At 44.3% G+C, this 16,676-nt stretch overlaps 2 protein-coding genes across 3 annotated transcripts; one reads left to right on the top strand and one right to left on the bottom strand.

The window, feature by feature from the left end:
- Positions 1-487: 487 nt before the first annotated feature.
- LOC106649484 (FK506-binding protein 5-like) lies at positions 488-5,332 on the bottom strand. Its single transcript, XM_023458985.1, has 3 exons — positions 3,479-5,332; positions 3,088-3,244; positions 488-2,997 (listed from the first exon to the last, which is right to left on the bottom strand). Exons 1-3 carry the CDS (start codon positions 5,330-5,332, stop codon positions 488-490), a joined length of 4,521 nt encoding a protein of 1,506 aa, XP_023314753.1.
- Positions 5,333-11,066: 5,734 nt separating this feature from the next.
- LOC106649610 (SET and MYND domain-containing protein 4-like) lies at positions 11,067-14,443 on the top strand. Of its 2 annotated transcripts, XM_014367082.2 has the most exons (6): positions 11,067-11,773; positions 11,850-12,408; positions 12,485-12,762; positions 12,836-13,183; positions 13,260-13,549; positions 13,981-14,443. In XM_014367082.2, the coding sequence occupies exons 1-5, from the start codon at positions 11,372-11,374 to the stop codon at positions 13,530-13,532; spliced, it is 1,860 nt and encodes a 619-aa protein (XP_014222568.1). In that variant the 5' UTR covers positions 11,067-11,371; the 3' UTR covers positions 13,533-13,549; positions 13,981-14,443. The 2 variants fall into 2 exon arrangements, with proteins under 2 accessions (XP_014222568.1, XP_014222569.1); XM_014367083.2 differs by lacking the exon at positions 13,981-14,443 and having other exon boundaries at positions 13,260-13,586.
- Positions 14,444-16,676: the final 2,233 nt, after the last annotated feature.

The following is a 16,676-nucleotide window of genomic DNA, read 5'->3' as shown; positions in this document are numbered from 1 at the left end:
TTGTTGCCGAGTGTATAAGAATAAAAATGTCCCTTTCTCATCTCTGAACAAAATCTAATTATTATTATTTGTTATTCATTTAGTTGAGTTATTATTTAATATTCGTTTGAGAAAAGAAAAACATTTATTTGAATAATAACAAAATATTGACGATTCAAATATTACCAATTTATTCTAGCGCAAAATATTTTTATAATTTCAAGAATAAAATTTATAATATTATTGATTCACATCAATATATTACAATACATCAATGTCTGAGCTTTGTACGTTGAACATCGTACAAATTTATCGTATCATACTTTCCTTACAAAGTACTCAATCGTTGCTTTTATTGTTTTTATCGATCTTGGGTTATTCATAACTTCGCAGAAAACATAAAAGTCCATTTGATAATAAGATAAATTGATATACATGATATTATGTAACGAGATAATTTCTAACTTGATTATTTTTGATTTTCCCTAGTAATTTTCATCGATGAAAACTATCTCAAGTCCCATTTTTCAACATACTTGTAGAAGAGATCGAGCTTATATGAATCATCTATATATTCGCCGATTGCGTCATAATTTTCTTCGTCCGTAGAGTTTTTAGCTTCGCTAGATATTTCAATTGCCCGAGGTTCATCGGCGGGTATAGGTTCTTCAACCTCATTGGAATTTTCATATTCCTGAGGGTCCTCGATGGGTACAGGTTCTTCAACCTCATTGGAATCTTCATATTCCTGAGGGTCCTCGATGGGTACAGGTTCTTCAACCTCATTGGAGTCTTCATATTCCTGAGGGTCCTCGATGGGTACAGGTTCTTCAACCTCATTGGAGTCTTCATATTCCAGAGGGTACTCGATGGGTACAGGTTCTGCAACCTCATAGTAGTCTTCATATTCCAGAGGGTACTCGATGGGTACAGGTTCTGCAACCTCATTGTAGTCTTCATATTCCAGAGGATCCTCGACGGGTACAGGTTCTTCAACCTTATTGGAGTCTTCATATTCCAGAGGGTCCTCGATGGGTACAGGTTCTTCAACCTTATTGGAGTCTTCATATTCCAGAGGGTCCTCGATGGGTACAGGTTCTTCAACCTCATTGGAACCTTCATATTCCAGAGGGTCCTCGGAGGGTACAGCTTCTTCAACCTCATTGTAGTCTTCATATTCCAGAGGATCCTCGGCGGGTACAGATTCTTCAACCTTATTGGAGTCTTCATATTCCAGAGGGTACTCGATGGGTACAGGTTCTTCAACCTCATTGGAACCTTCATATTCCAGAGGATCCTCGACGGGTACAGGTTCTTCAACCTCATTGGAGTCTTCATATTGCAGAGGGTCCTCGGAGGGTACAGCTTCTTCAACCTCATTGAAATCTTCATATTCCAGAGGGTCCTCGATGGGTAAAGGTTCTTCAACCTCATTGGAACCTTCATATTCCTGAGGGTCCTCGGCGGGTACAGGTTCTTCAACCTTATTGGAGTCTTCATATTCCAGAGGGTCCTCGATGGGTACAGGTTCTTCAACCTCATTGGAACCTTCATATTCCTGAGGGTCCTCAGCGGGTACAGGTACTTCAACCTCATTGGAGTCTTCATATTCCAGAGGATCCTCGGAGGGTACAGCTTCTTCAACCTCATTGAAGTCTTCATATTCCTGAGGGTCCTCGGCGGGTACAGGTTCTTCAACCTCATTGGAGTCTTCATTTTCTGCAGCGTCTTTTATCTCGTTAGAGGCCTCAGTTTCATTTGAATTTTCTTTACTTATAGAGCCGTTGATTTCTTCAAAATTTTTAGATTCCAAAGAATCATCTGCACTCTTGGAATCTTCACTCTTTTGACTGACTTTTACATCATCAGATTTTTCAACTTGCTCGTCTGTTTCATTAGAGGCTTCAGATTTCTTAGAAACTTTAAAACTCACAGAGGCTTCTAAAGCATCGCGTATCTCTACGGCTTGAATCATATCGTCGATGTCGATGTTATCAGTCTCTTCCAAGATTTGGATTGAATCCTCGATAACGGAGACTGTTCTAGAACTATCTAGAGAGTCCTCCAGTTCCAGTTTGCAGTCGTCGCTCTCGTCAGAGTCTTCCTTTTCATTGGCTTTTTCTTCGTCTTCAGGAGCTTCGGCTTCCTTAGAGACTGTCAAGCTCGTTGAATTTTCAGCGCCATTGCAGTCGTTACTCTTGTGAGATTGTTTCGTTTCCTTGGATTTTTCTTCCTTTTCAGAGGTTTCAGATGTCTCCGAAATTTTAGAACTCGAAGTGCCTCGCACAACGCTGCGCATCTCTGATGCGTCTTTAGTCGTATCAGAGACTTCGATGTTGTCAGTCTCTTCAGAGGCTTTGGTTTCCTCGGAATCTCGGAAACTCGTACGAGCTTCACCGATACTACGGTCATCAGTTTTATCACAGTCTTTTTTTTCATTGGATTTTTCTTCATCTTCAGGGTCTTTGGCTTCCTTAGGGAGTGTCGAACTCGTTGATGATTCGTGAGTCTTTTTCGTTTGGTTAGATATTTCTTCATTTGCAATGGTTTCATTAGATATTTCTTCATTTGCAGCGCTGCGAATATCTGATAAGTTATCGGTCGTATGAAAGACTTCGATTTTATAAGTCTTTTCAGAGGCTTCGGTTTCTTCGGTAACAAGGAAACTCGTACGGGCTTCCTCGATACGACGGTCATCATTTTTATCGCAGTCTTCCGTTTCATTTTCATCTCCAGAGCCTTCGATTTCCTTGGAGTCTTCAACCGTTAGGGATACATCTTCCTTCATAGCAGCTACAATTTTATCCATGAAAGAATTCGAGTCAACTGCCTCGGGAGAGTCTTCTTTTTCATTGGATTTTTCTTCATTATTACTGACTTGATCATAGACAGTTAAGAGTTCCCCCAGTACAGAATTAAACGCTTCAGTAGAACCGCCGGGCTTGTTATTGCAGTTCGCCGTCTCTAATTCAGCCTGGGCAGCTTTTTTTCTTGCCTCATCGGCTTCTCTCAGACTTGCTACAAAATCAGGATCAAAAAAACTCACCATCTTTTTTTGTGCGACCCCTACTGAATTCATGAATTTTGCTGCCCGGCTCGTTTCCTTACTCTCCAATAACTTTCTTAACCTCTGCTGATATTCGTTGTTTACCAACCGCATCTTAGCAGCCACTTCGATAGCCAGTTCGTCGCAGTTGTCCGTCATTTCTTTCTCACCGTCTTTGTCATCGTCGACGGTCTCGACTTTGCCATCGTCGAGGCTCGGCTTGGCGTCGCTGCTCGCCGGCTTATTATTTTTCTTCCCCTTCTTCTTCTTTCCCTTCTTCTTCGTCGTCCCCGTGGAGGAGGTTGGAGTTGCTGCTGCTGCTCTGGCGGAGGCGGCGGTGTCGTTCGTCGGAACTTCCGCAACCGGTGACGTAGGAACAAGCGGTGTCGCATCGGCGGCGGCAGTCGAAAGGAGTCTCTGTTCGAGGCCCTCGGGGCGTCTCGTCTGACTGACGCTTTGCACGCGTTCGGTGAAGGAGGCGCCCTTCGTCTTCGTTAGATACCCATTCACTTCTTGTTTCATTTCGTTGATCGACCGGGCCTCGGGCTCGGGACTCTTCTGTGGCTCCTCGAGACTATCGACGCTGCAGCTCCTCTCGGCGGGGACCGACGGCTCTGGCCCAGGAACACGAGGCACCGGAAACGTCCGATTCAGCAAGAGTGCCGAGACGTCGAGCTTCAAATAAGTAAGCTCCGCAGGTGGGATCGTCGGTAGCGGTGCGACAGAAGCGTTGGAATCGCGATTCGAATTGTTGGAGGGCAGCGAGGTAGGAGTCGACGGGCGGGAAGTGGCGGATACCGTCGACCGGCGGGAAGCAGACGACGCCCTCGATCCCTCGGTACCGACGGTGCCCTTCTGTATCTCGAACCAGTTCTTCAAATGAGGCTTCGAGCCCGGCAAGATGTCGTCGGTCGGTACAGCTGGTCGTGCTGGTCGGGCTCGTCGTGGTTGCGCTCGCGGTAGCGGCGGTGGTAGCGTAGGCGATAGCGGCGGTGCGGCGGCGACGCTGGTGGCACTGGTGGAGCCACTGGTGGAAGCGACCGGCACCTGCTGTTCCACTTGGACCGTCGGGCTCGACGAGTAGGCCGGAGGTGGCGAGGGTCCGCGATCGTCGTCGCTGTCCGGACCATCGGCTGGAAGGGAAGTCCGGTCGGGCGAGCTGTACGGCGGAGGTGGCTCGTCGGGCTCGCCGGGAAGAGAAGCTCTTCGATCTTCCAACGGTATTATGTACTGGGGCTCGAGGCTCGTCGACGCGCTCTCCTCCGTTCCAAGCCTGCTGTTCTTCGTATTTTCTGCCTGCACGCTCGGATCGTCTTTGCCCTCCTCCTCCACCTGCACCTCCTTCTCCTTCTTCTTCGTGTTCCGCTCCCTTGCCTTCTTCAGTTCTTCCTCGAACTTCGCTCTGGTCCGAGCGTGCTCCAACTGTAATGCCTTCACGTCCGCGCCGGGATTCGAGTTAATCTTGACGATGTTCATATAGTTGATGCACAATCGCTTCACGCAGTCGACCTTGTACCTCTGCGCGAGCATGAGCAACGGCAAGCACCACCTGTCGATGTTGTCGACCTGGCCCGTGTAGATGCAGCGCAGAAAGACCTGAAAGGCGTTGGCCTGAACGTCGTGCAGCGACACCCAGACCGGAAAATCGGGCGAGGCCTGGACGCGTAACTTCTCCCGGAACGTGTCGCTGCTGGCCGCGAGGATCTCGCGGTGCGCCTTCATGATCTGACCCTCGACCACGAATTTTACGTCGGCGCGCTCGCCCTTCCACCAGAGCTCGTTGAAGTACTCGCACAGGTCTCTGTGTATGTGGATGGCGGGAATCATTATCCTCTCGGCGATGTCGGCGGGGGGCCGCTCGAGGGTCACGACGATCGCGAGTCTCGAGCTGTCGCGGATCTCCGATACCGCGATGAACTCGTGATAGAACAGTTCGAAGGAGTGGCCGCAGACTCTCACGGGAAGGCCCTCGGCGCCCTTCTTCAGCTCGAAGCTGTGTCGCTTGATGTCGCTCCTCTCTTCCACCATCACATCTGTCTCGCGTGGTACGATTATCCTCCTCTCGTAGATCCAGATGACGTGGTGCAGCGTCTCGCCGCACTCGCGGCACTTTCCCCCGGCCATCGGGGCCGTGTCCAGCGTCATCTGGTACTCGCCGAACTCCGTGTAGAAGGTGGGCGACTCGAGATGCAGCGTGTCCCGATCCAGCTCGGGCTTGATGTCGATCAGCCACGTGAACGTGGGCCGTGGCGCGGCCTCGATTTTCCCCGGAATCGAGCAGAAGGTTTGATCGAGGGGTACGGCCATGATTACGAGACGATTTTATTATATATTAAAAACAGCGAGATCGACGGTTGTAATTTGACCACTGGCCGATCGATCGTGATGTACGTAAATCCGTACCGGTCGGTGTGTGTACAGACCGTTCGAATTTATTGACTCGAAAAATCGACGGGGAGGTTCGGGAGTGGGGTGCGCGCGATTCGTCGTATGCGTACGAGTCGAAATTCAAACGCGTTCGCGATTTCGATCGCGCTGAAAAGTACACGGTAATGATCGATTAAAATTTAATCGGATCGAATTGAGGTGGCGCATCTCCGAGCTTTCGAAAAAGTCGACCGATTTATTCGTTGGTTTATTTATAACGTCGGTTGTCAGCCACAATCGGTGCCTGACACTGCGACGATAAATTTTTATTTTTATTATATACACACCGGCACAAAGAAAAAATGGACCATCAAAACGAAGAGCATACGGATACGGATACGAATACGGAGGAGGAGGAGGAGGAGGAGGAGGAGGAGGAGTTGTTCCAAGTCACGAAAGCGCCGCTGACGTGCGCGAGCGTAGCCCCGGTGATGCTCGAGCAGAGCTGGGAGAGCGTCGTCGGGCCCAAGCTCGAGGAGCTCGTGACGTTCGAATGGACGGTGTATAATTTTCAACTTGTGCAGGGCAGAAGGCAATCCCCGAATTTTTACGCCTTCGGCCACCCGTTCAACTTCGAGCTGCAGTTCATCACCAACGACGAGTGCTGCCCGGGTCTCCATCTGACGGTCCTCCTGTACAGCGACGACGTCGAGCTCTTGAAACCGTCGGACTTTGAGATTTACGTGCGAAATTCCAAAATGGCTTACGCGTTGACGTTATATTCCGACGAGTTCTGCGAAAACATCGAGCACTGGGTGGAGAGCTTCTGCCTGTTCGTCGGCTTCGTCCACTACGACCTCGTGAAGGATTGCAATCACATCAGCGTCATTTTTCGAGCCAAGCAGGATATTTTGAAGGAGAGAGTAACGGGAGCTGCGATCGCGAAGGACGAGAAGCGGGAGATCGACGACGCCAACGAGCTAGAGCTCGCTTCGAAGGACGACGATTCGAGCAAGCAGCTCAACCTGGAGCCGCTGTGGAGCTCGCACGAGTACCTGTCCGATCTGGCGATCCAGTGCGACGGCGAGCGCTTCCACGTGCACAAGTGTATACTGGCCGCGGCCTCTCGCGTCTTCCGCGCCTTCTTCTGGCTAGCCTCGCGCACGAGGACGCGCTGCGATCACCTGGTGTACGACGACAATATCGGGGGCCGCGATCTGCAGGCGTATCTGCGCTTCCTGTACACCGGCGAGCTGCCGGCGACGGCGGCGGGGTCCGATCTCGCGCGCACGGCCGTGGCCCAGCTGAGGCTGGCCTCGAGGTTCGACACGCCCCGCCTCGAGGAGCGATGCCGCGGCTACCTGCAGGCCTGCGTGAATCGCGCGGCCGACTCGATCGCCACCGAGAAGTGGTACGGCTACTGCTGGATGACGCTGAGCGACATGCGCTACGGCATCGACGACCATCCGTCGCTGCTTTGAGAAAGAAGAGAGTCGTCGATCGTTTGCGCGTGACTCGCTGAAAATGTCGATGCAAGCTTTTATACCGACGAAGAGTGTCGACTTTTATCCTAAAAATGTACATAGCTTTTGATCGATATGATTTTTAGCATCATAGATTGCATCGAGTTATGTGATAATTTGACTCGTTCGCTTTGATTCTTAACTTTAACATAAAAAATTTTTAATTGTACGAATTGAACGTAGTTTGAATAAAGAAAAAAAAAGATTCAAAAACCCAAAATTCAGTTCATTTGATGAAATTCTAAAATATGAAATCATTTGTTTTGATCGTACAAATTTTATCTCGTTTAATTACTAACGATGAAATACTCCTAGTTGTACACGAATTGGTAAAATATCAATTGAAATCGTTTCAATGAAAATCTTGGCGCTACTGCTCCTCACGAATCCAGAACTTTAAAGAACTGATTCAGTTTAATTTATATCATTCCAATAAGTCCTTTTGATGTTTGATATAACGCGAACGATTAATAATTTTTTTTTTTTTTTTTTTTGAAAATTTGATTTATAGGTCGTAACAGTTTACGAGGATATAATTTTATTATCATATATACAATATTTACGTATTGCCTGTGTAAGCGAGGAATACACCGGAGACAGAGTGTAATAATAATTGACACATATTTTCAATACACAATTTACCATCGCGTGACAATGCGAAATATTGAGATTCGTGAAAACGCGTTCACCCGATGTTTATGATTATAAACACTGGAACTCGAGCCTCGTCGTAGAGATCTGAAAATTTATAATTATTACGTCTATATTCAAATAGTAAAATCGCGAGACTCGCGAGTTTGTATGTGTACGACTTTCGTAGATCGCACATATAACTATCTCACAAATTATAAAAACGAATAAATATACTTTTCTTTGAAAGTATTTACAATTGCGCTCGTCGTCGTTACTCTTACGTATAAAAGGCTCTTGGGAGCTAGATCGAGAAATAAAAAATGTTTGGATACAAACTAATTTCTAAAATTAATCGAGTCGCGGGACGGGGAGATCAGATTATAGTCCTTTATCGATTTACAGTTTCCTCGCGCACAGAGTCTACTTGTTCCTCTTGGCTTGCCGTTTACTCAGTTTTATCGTCCTCCTCGAGGCGACCGGTTGGAACGCAGGCTGGGCTGGCGCTCGCGCTCGCTCTGGTTCCGGCGCTGGAACCCGTTCCATTTCGGCCCGCTGTTCTTCCTCGGCTTGCCTCGCAGCTTCTCGCTCCACCGAGGCTCTGGCTTCGTCGATGGCCGACAGTTGCGGTGGCTTTTTCTGAACTTTTTTCTGCTTCTTTTGTTTGCGCCTGTTGATGGGGTTCGTCGTCTCCGGTGCCGACGCCGCATCCTGTTGCTGATCCGAGTCCGTCGCATTGGCCGCGTTTCCATTCGCATCGGCACCGGGTCTGTTCATCTCGATGATCTTCCTCTCGAGCTCGCTGCCCCTGGCTAGCTCGGCCTCTAGGCACAGCTGCTGGTACTCGTGGTCGAATTCGAAGACGAGGCCGCTCGAGGCGGGCCGACTCCGGAGCGGCTCGTCCAGATCGATGCCGGCGTTCGTCAGGACGATATGGGCGAAATTGTTGAGGACGCGAAGCAGGCTAGGCACGTCGAAACGATGGGCCAGCAACAAGTAGTCGTGGAAGTGCTCGCGCAGTCCCTCCACGACGCCCGTGTAGATGCACTTGAGGAAGACCTGGAGGGTGCGCACGGGCACGTCATTGATGACGATGGACTCGAGCGGCTGGTCTTTGGGCGCTTTGTCGAACAGTTCCCTCAACACCACCGAGGCCGCCGACAGTATGTGCCGGTGCACTTTGAACTCGTAATCGTCGCACTTGATCGTCGCGTCCGAGTATTCGCCGCTCTTCAGCATGTCGAAGTAGTTCGCGTAGATGTCCTGGTGCACGCCGATGCCCAGTGACCTGGTGCGCGGATCTTCGCGGGTCGTGTCGAGAAGGCACGAGTCCGACAGCCGGCACTGGATCCTGAAGATTTTTATGCCGGACTCGGTCAGGTTGGGCTCGTGCGCCAGACCGATCTTGCCCTGGAAGGTCGGATTTTGGTTGTCCAGCCGGCAGAAGGAGAACGCGTTGCCGGACTCCGTGGCCATGCGGAACTCGAACTTGTTCGACAGGTTGATTCCGGCGGCGCCGCAGTCGGCCCGGCAGTACAGATGCAGGTGCCAGGCTTTTTGCTTCTGGTCATTCTGGCAATTCTGGCAAGCCTCGTAGACCGGCTGGGCGCTCATGCTGACCTCGAGGTAATTGGTCTTGAAGATCGACGAGTGGACGACGACATTGCGCTTGATGTGTTCGGGGTCGAGGACGATGTGCCAGTTGAACGTGAAGTACTCTACTTCCTCTTCCTCTTCTTCTTCCTCTACTCTTCCTTCTTTTTTCGCTTCCTCTTCTGGCCTCCTGTGGCCTGGTGGTTCCGATATCCTCGGCAGCAGCACCACCTCCGGCTGCGCTACTTTTTTGGCTTTGGGCCGATGATGATCGTCGTTGCTGATCGCGGCCGTCGTGGAAGCCTGGCCGATCTTCGCCGCTCGTTCCGTCGCCTTGCGCGTCTCGATCGACTCTCTGATCCTCTTTTGCTCCGCCTCGTTCTCGGAATTGGGCAGATCGTCGTTGGTCCCGATCGAGGACGAGTCATCCTTGTTGCTGATCGCGGCCGACGTGGAAGCCTGACCGATCTTTGCCGCTTGTTCCGTCGCTATCCGCCTTTCTATCGCTGCCATGGTCTTCCTCCTCTCCAACTCGTCCTCGGAATTGGGCAGATCGTCGTTGGTCCCGATCGAGGACGAATCGTCTCCGCGGCTGCTCATTTTCGCCCGATTATGATTATTATTATTATTATTTGCGGACAGCGCAACACGGCACACGAACTCGAGCAAGGGAGGAAGGTGAGGAACTGTAAACCGCTTCGCTGGGCGAGCGACTGGAGACTTGTGTGTCCCGGAGAGATGAATAATAATCGAATCGATGTACTTCCACAGTTGAAAGCGGATATTGTTATTGTGGAAGTGGGGCGATATAACCAAGTATTTCATTGGTCGCGGCTCTGTCGGATTACACGTACAAAGATACCGATTTCATTTATAAATTTTGGGTAATAATACGCACTAATTTTGAACGCATAGTTCTTGATTAAAAAGTTTCTTGTATATATTAGCCATGATATCGGAGTTTTTTCGCTTGAATAGAAAAAGTCCCTGCATTTGAATGGACTAAATTTTCAAACTCAAGTTAATCAAAGACTTAAAGATCTTAGAATCGAAAAAGAAATGTTGGAAACATTTTTCCCCCTTATTGATTCGCTCAATTGTCATTCGAATTGCAGAAAAATTATGATGAAAAGAAAAAACCGTTTAAATTTAATCAATTTTTTCGATTTCAAACATTTTTCGGGCCTTCAATGTATTAATAGTGCCTCAAAATAAAACTCATCACACAGGAATTATTAAATTATTAAAAAAGTTCGTGAATAATCTTCTGTACATTTTTTTATGTAAAATGCTGTCGTCAAAAGATAGATAGCAGATCATCCACACGTAGTAACCCAGAACGTATTTAAAAACGTTTAAATTAAAGTACCTTCGAAGTAATACATGCAGCAAATTAGTTTTTTTTTATTAAGTTCAGTAGTCAACAATAAAATTCAAGTCTAATCATAATAACATTTTTTTCATGATAATTGATTTTGAATAATTGATATGTAAAATTTTATTATACGCAGCGCAAAAATGTTTCAAAACTCGGATATTGAAGGAACTTTCCAGCTTTGTAAAACGGACGATGTATTGATTGAGATAAGAAACGAAGGATCCTTTATTTTGTTGCATAAAAACCATGCTGATAACTTTGATCGAACCAATTTGAATTTCAAACATAAAAAATTTCAAAATTAGAAAAATTTTCCAAGAGGGTAGAAAAACTCTTGCAGCAGTTAATTCTACTTCGGAATATTTTTCAGTTTTTATTTCTGTTTATAAGGCTTAAACGTATGAAAATCCCGAGAAGTTCATCGGTCGTAGACATTCTGTTCAATTCAAATGGCAAACGTACAGAAAAGTGCGTTATCAAACCTGAAGCGTCGAAGAAAACACACGAGCCATACGCTGTGGCGCGAATCAGTCAGTAACGGCCGAAACGCTCGCACAATCGTCTCGACCAAGGTGACCGTGAGCCACGGAGCAATCGAGCAATCAGCGGCAGCTAAGTAGCGTCATCTCGACGTACGAAATTCGCCCAGTCGCTCTCGAGTCGCACTGTTGACGATACACAATAAGATTCTCGGAGAAACGTTTTAAAACCGCCGCAGTCTGCAGTGTGTGAATCGGTGTTTTTATATAGAATAGAATCACATTCGATTCGATTGCGCGTCGTTGCACGATTCGCGTCTCGTTCGAAACGTTCGTTTATTTATTTTCTTTGTCTAAAGTTTTAAAGTTCGACGCGATGTTGAAGCAAGAGCGAGAGTTCATCGTCAACGAATTGCTGAGCTCCAAGTTCCTGAAGGACATCGCGGCGAGAAACGTGCACAACGAGGCCAAAGACCCCGAGGAATCCGACAGGTACAGAAAGGAGGGAAACGCGCTCTACGCCCTGAGCGGACACTCGGCCGTGATTCACGAGAAGATCTTGACGCGCTACACGCAGAGCCTGGCTTTCGCACCCTCGAACTCCCTGCAAATGGCCCTGGCCTACAGCAATCGATCCGCACTCCTCTATCATTGCGGCAAATACGTCGACTGCATGTTGGATATCGAGAGGGCCATGCGCTACGAGCCGCTCTGCATAAAGATCAAGAAAAAATTGATCGACAGAAAAGTCATGTGCTTGAAATATTTCGACGGCGAGGTGAGACGATATGTTTTTTTTTATCGGAAAGGTAGTTTTTTTATCGACAACTGAAAGATGTTTTATTATTGTGTAGGTGTTTGATCGTTTAACGGCTAATGATGAATCTTCAACAAAAGACGCAGATCGTATTGAAATGCTCACCAAATTACTCGAAAAGTCCAAACTCGAGGATCAAAAACTTGTTTCACAAAAATTAGTTGAAAGCACTGACAAAGTAGCAATAAAATACAATGCAACTTTTGGCAGACATTTAGTTGCTACTAAAAACATAGAACCCGGTGAAATTATTTTTGTTCAAAAACCTTATGTTTCTCATCTAAATGTAAGAACACCTTACAGTCAGTGCTGTAACTGCCTATCGTACGCATATTCGTCCATACCTTGTGAAAATTGCAACTGGTTTGTATTCTGCTCAGAAAAATGTAAAGTTGATGCATTGGAAAATTCTCATCCTATTGAATGTAGCATCGTACCATATATTCTTCATTTCCTTGGTGTTATTCAACAGCAAGTTGATGAGAAACTATCGTTTGATGGTCTTAGCATTAAAGCATTTTTAAAGTATCTCAAAATTCATGGTAATAATTTAGAAAAATTATCAAAAGAGTTGGAAATCATTGAAAATTCCAAAGGTATGGATAATTTATCTAAATTTATTTAAAAACTTTCTTATCCCTACATTTAAATAAATTGTTATTTTTAATAAAGATGAACGCTGCAAAGGATTTATCAAGAATGGAAAAATTGAAATTGATGATTTTCGTAGTTTATTTAGTCTAACACATGAATATCCTGTCACAGAAATGAGAAGATTCATTATTTTTGCTTCTGTAACACTTGTATGTCTAATGAAATTCACCAACATTTTTGGAAAGGTTGAACCATTTCCTAATCTTCAAGCAGTAGCTAATTTGGACTCTCGTGCTGTATTCGTTGGTGCTTTGCTTCTTCGACTAGTACAAATAATCAGTATTAATAGCCATGTGGTAAGAAATATTATTTTTTAGTTACAGCTTTTTGAACAATTTTTAATCAAGAATAATTAATAAATTATTTTAGGTAATGAATTCTAATGACAATTGTAAGTATGGATCCTCTATGACAAAATGTAGGGCAGAATTGACTTGTATCAGAGGAGTTAGTATTACGCCATTAGCTAGTTTGATCAACCATAGTTGCAACCCTAATGCAAGAAGGTGTTTTGGCAAGAATCAAGAATTTATATTATATGCTATACAACCTATAAAAAAAAATTATCAGATTTTTGACTGTTATTATTGCCCATTTTATGATGGACCAGTACTGGAAAGGGCAAATATGTTAAAAATGTTTTTTGGATTCAATTGTAAATGTGATGCATGCTTAAATAAGTGGACACATTATTCATTGACTCAACTAAATTCAAAAGTAAATTTTATCACAGTGCAAAGTAAATTCCAAATTAAAGTTTTTTTTCTTAATAATATGAGGATTTATTTTACAGAATCTTGATAATGTTCCATTGAATACAAAAGAAATGAGTACTTGGAAAAAGAATCAAGAACTTATAATGAAGATTGAAGCACAAGATAATTTTGATAAAATTGCAGCTCTGAATATCATGTCAAAAGCTATTTCTTATTCTGTGTTACACTTGCCTCAAGATTCTATCATTACTTGTAAACTATTTCGAACGTTAGTAAAGTTATTCGAAGATACATTTGGATATGATACGCAAGTCTTCAATCATTGTTATGGTCAAAAAAATGTTGACTGAAAATTTTTTTTTCAATTGTAAGAATACATAGAATACATTTCTCTTTTTTTTTAATCTTTCTGAACAATTTCCATAAACAAAGAACGAACATTTTTTTTTCTAAATTACTATTTTTTCATTTTAGTTAACATAAAATTTATGCTTAATTTTAGAACAATATGTTATAAAATTTCAATTGATTGATTTAATTTTAAATGATAAATTATGAAATTTTAATTGGTTTGAAAAAGTAGTAGTATTAATTAGTATTAATGCTGTACAAGCAATGAATGTGAATAGACACTTTTTTGAAAAAGGCACGATATTTTTAACGTTAACTCGTTATAATGAAACTCCTAATTTTATTTGTCTATTGGAAATTAAATGAACACTATGATATATTGTCATAGATAAACGTAGCAGTCTAAATGGAAGAGTGTAAAAAAATCAGACAATTGCATTTTCACAGAAGTTCGAGTCAGCTACGAGCAACGTATACAATCAATGCACGCAGCAACGGAAGAACGAGGGAGACTCCGGAGCATTAATATCTATCTAAAGCGCTGAGATCTCGTCTAATATAGAAGGTCAAATCACGTATGAATTTTCTCCGAATGGTCATCATTTTCTATAGAGAAATTAATTGATATCCATGTGAAATTATGGGTGAATAATTAACTCTGAAATCAATTATCGACACAATCACGGTGTTTACCTAATTGGAGATTCTGTTGCTGGTCTAGCCATATACAATAAATCTAATTTCTGAGTAAGTGCTCTCAATAAGTGAGTAATAAAAAAGTACATCCAAAACTTTCACTTACTTATCCAACAAAAGATCATAAAAAGGCGCACAGGCATCGAAACAATCCGGTCAATAAAATCGCATAATTTGTACCCGACAGAGAAGATGAACGCGCAATAGTAATACATAAAAATAAAAAGAGAAAAATCATTGAATAAAGGCGCTGATTTCGAATCGCATTTCCATAACCCACTAGCGGCCACGGTCGTATAATCGAGCCAATCTATACATATATCTGAATCATTGCATATTATAAAATCGTAAAAATAATGCGACGACGCAACGTGTATAATATCATAACGGTCGATCGGCCGTCGCCGTCGTCGCTTGCGTGCAGTGCCAATGCTATTACGTGGGTGTACACTTTCCAGGTCATTAGTCATACATGAAAAATCTTATTTCCCATAGGCAGTGTTATAATACGTTGAATGAGAGAATCGGTGAGATATACATGGAAAGTAAACGAATGATTACTCAAATCTTTGCTTGAGCTTTATTCGCGCATCCTATATATGTGTAGGCTAAAAACTGCATACTCGAAAGCAAATGTTTTTTAGAAAAAAAAACCAATGCCCTAAAATTTTCCACCAGCTATCAGAATGTTGTCAGTTTGATATCAGATAAGTAAAACGCATGTACGCGTGATCGTAATTCAGCCACATGATTTTGACGCGAGATGTCGTAAGTAGTTGCGTCCATGAGTAGTTCGTGTCTTTTAGGTATATGTTTGTCAGTCATGCCTCGCGCGCTTATCATTCGAGTCCGCGCCGTGCATCCCTCGTGGCGGCGTGTACAGTATACATAAGACGTCGAGAGTCTGCCGCAGCCAGAGCCGCATATAATGCAAGATTAGAGGCAGCCCACAGGCGGGCAACTAACAGCAGCAGCCGCTCGGCGGACGATTTGTAATATTATCATCTCCTCTCTCGCGGCGAGCGATTATTTTCGGAGCGAGTTATTTAAAGATTTAGAGCTTATACGCACACATACGTACACCTTGCTCGACTATAAGACGACGACGATGATGATGATTATGTGAAAAAGCTCCCCGCCGCATTATCTTCGCCGCACTGCTTCTGTGCGTTCGACGCTTTGGGAGAAAAAACTTTGCGTGAATAGACGCGCAGCATAACAGCAGCAGCAGCCGTATACGCAGCCTCCCACGCGCCCGTGACGATGATTATGTAGATAGGTGCATCTGGATGATGGAAAAGTTTTCTCGAAACTTAACAGCCATCATCGTCTTTGCATAAGAAAAAGTGTTTATAGCTTTTTCTTTTCGTTCATCCATTATCGCACAGAAAAAGTTATAATACGTAATACACACACTTTGTGCAGGTGCCTGTATATGTACATACGCGCGCTCAAGGCAATGATTCGAGCAATCATCAATCTTTTAACAGAAAATTTGACGAGTTAAAAAGTCTCTCTGAGAAACGATCCATATCCGCCAAATAAAAAAAAAAATAATAAAAACGTGACTTTGATTTCTCGGAAGGCGAGTTTGTGCGTGTGCTGTGCTTGTGTGTGCGTGTCTGATGACTTAACACCTGGAACGGACCTCGTCCGAGAGCTGCAAAGAGCTTCGGGTTGTAGATAATAACGTCTTGAGCTTACCTTATACACTGTACCCGTCGTCGTTGCGTTGTGGAATAAATATTACATCATTTTTAAAAGTCCATATGTATGGATTTGAATCAGTCGATTGTTCTTCAAAATTATATTTAATGATGAAAATGATTGCGATGGTGTGCGCGCTGAACGGATTACTTCCATGCCGGCCACACGTACCAAATCCATCTAACCATCATAAATCATACTTGCTGCCAAGCGCATCAGGTATAATCAAAAATCGGACTTACGGTTCATCGAATTTGAGAGAAAAAAGTAAATAAATCACATATCTACTTATACATTCATACACGAATTCATGTAAAGAGATGCTCGCAGGCACATATCGTAAGTGCAAGAGCCCACAGCTCAATTACTCTAAAGTTGTGTGCAAGTCATCGCCACCCGTTTAATAATCCTATATGCGCGCGACGCATGTACACGAGAAATTCTTTGGGAGGGGAAAGTAACTGGAAAAGTGTCGAATGATCAAGTGTTAAAGGTGATTTCGAACCTATATTCGTGTTCGACTTGTCCAGAAATCCGTGCACCTCACAGTAGTCGACTGCATTTCGGCGAGAGCACACGTACGTTTTCCAACTGTTGTAATATCGTTCGGTGTATCCAGATACAATATTCAAACGCTGCAGCTCAATGTAAGAAACAATAATTTATTTTATTTTATTTTATTCATTTAATAATCGTAGCAATAAATATATCTTTAAAATCCGATTCTTCATTTTCGTATT

Source organism: Trichogramma pretiosum, unplaced genomic scaffold (genome assembly GCF_000599845.2).
Source record: "Trichogramma pretiosum strain Unisexual culture from Peru unplaced genomic scaffold, Tpre_2.0 scaffold37, whole genome shotgun sequence".
NCBI classification, from domain to species: Eukaryota; Metazoa; Arthropoda; class Insecta; order Hymenoptera; family Trichogrammatidae; genus Trichogramma; species Trichogramma pretiosum.
Note: the sequence above shows the minus strand (reverse complement) of the source record. Positions and strands in the feature narration are given on the sequence as shown.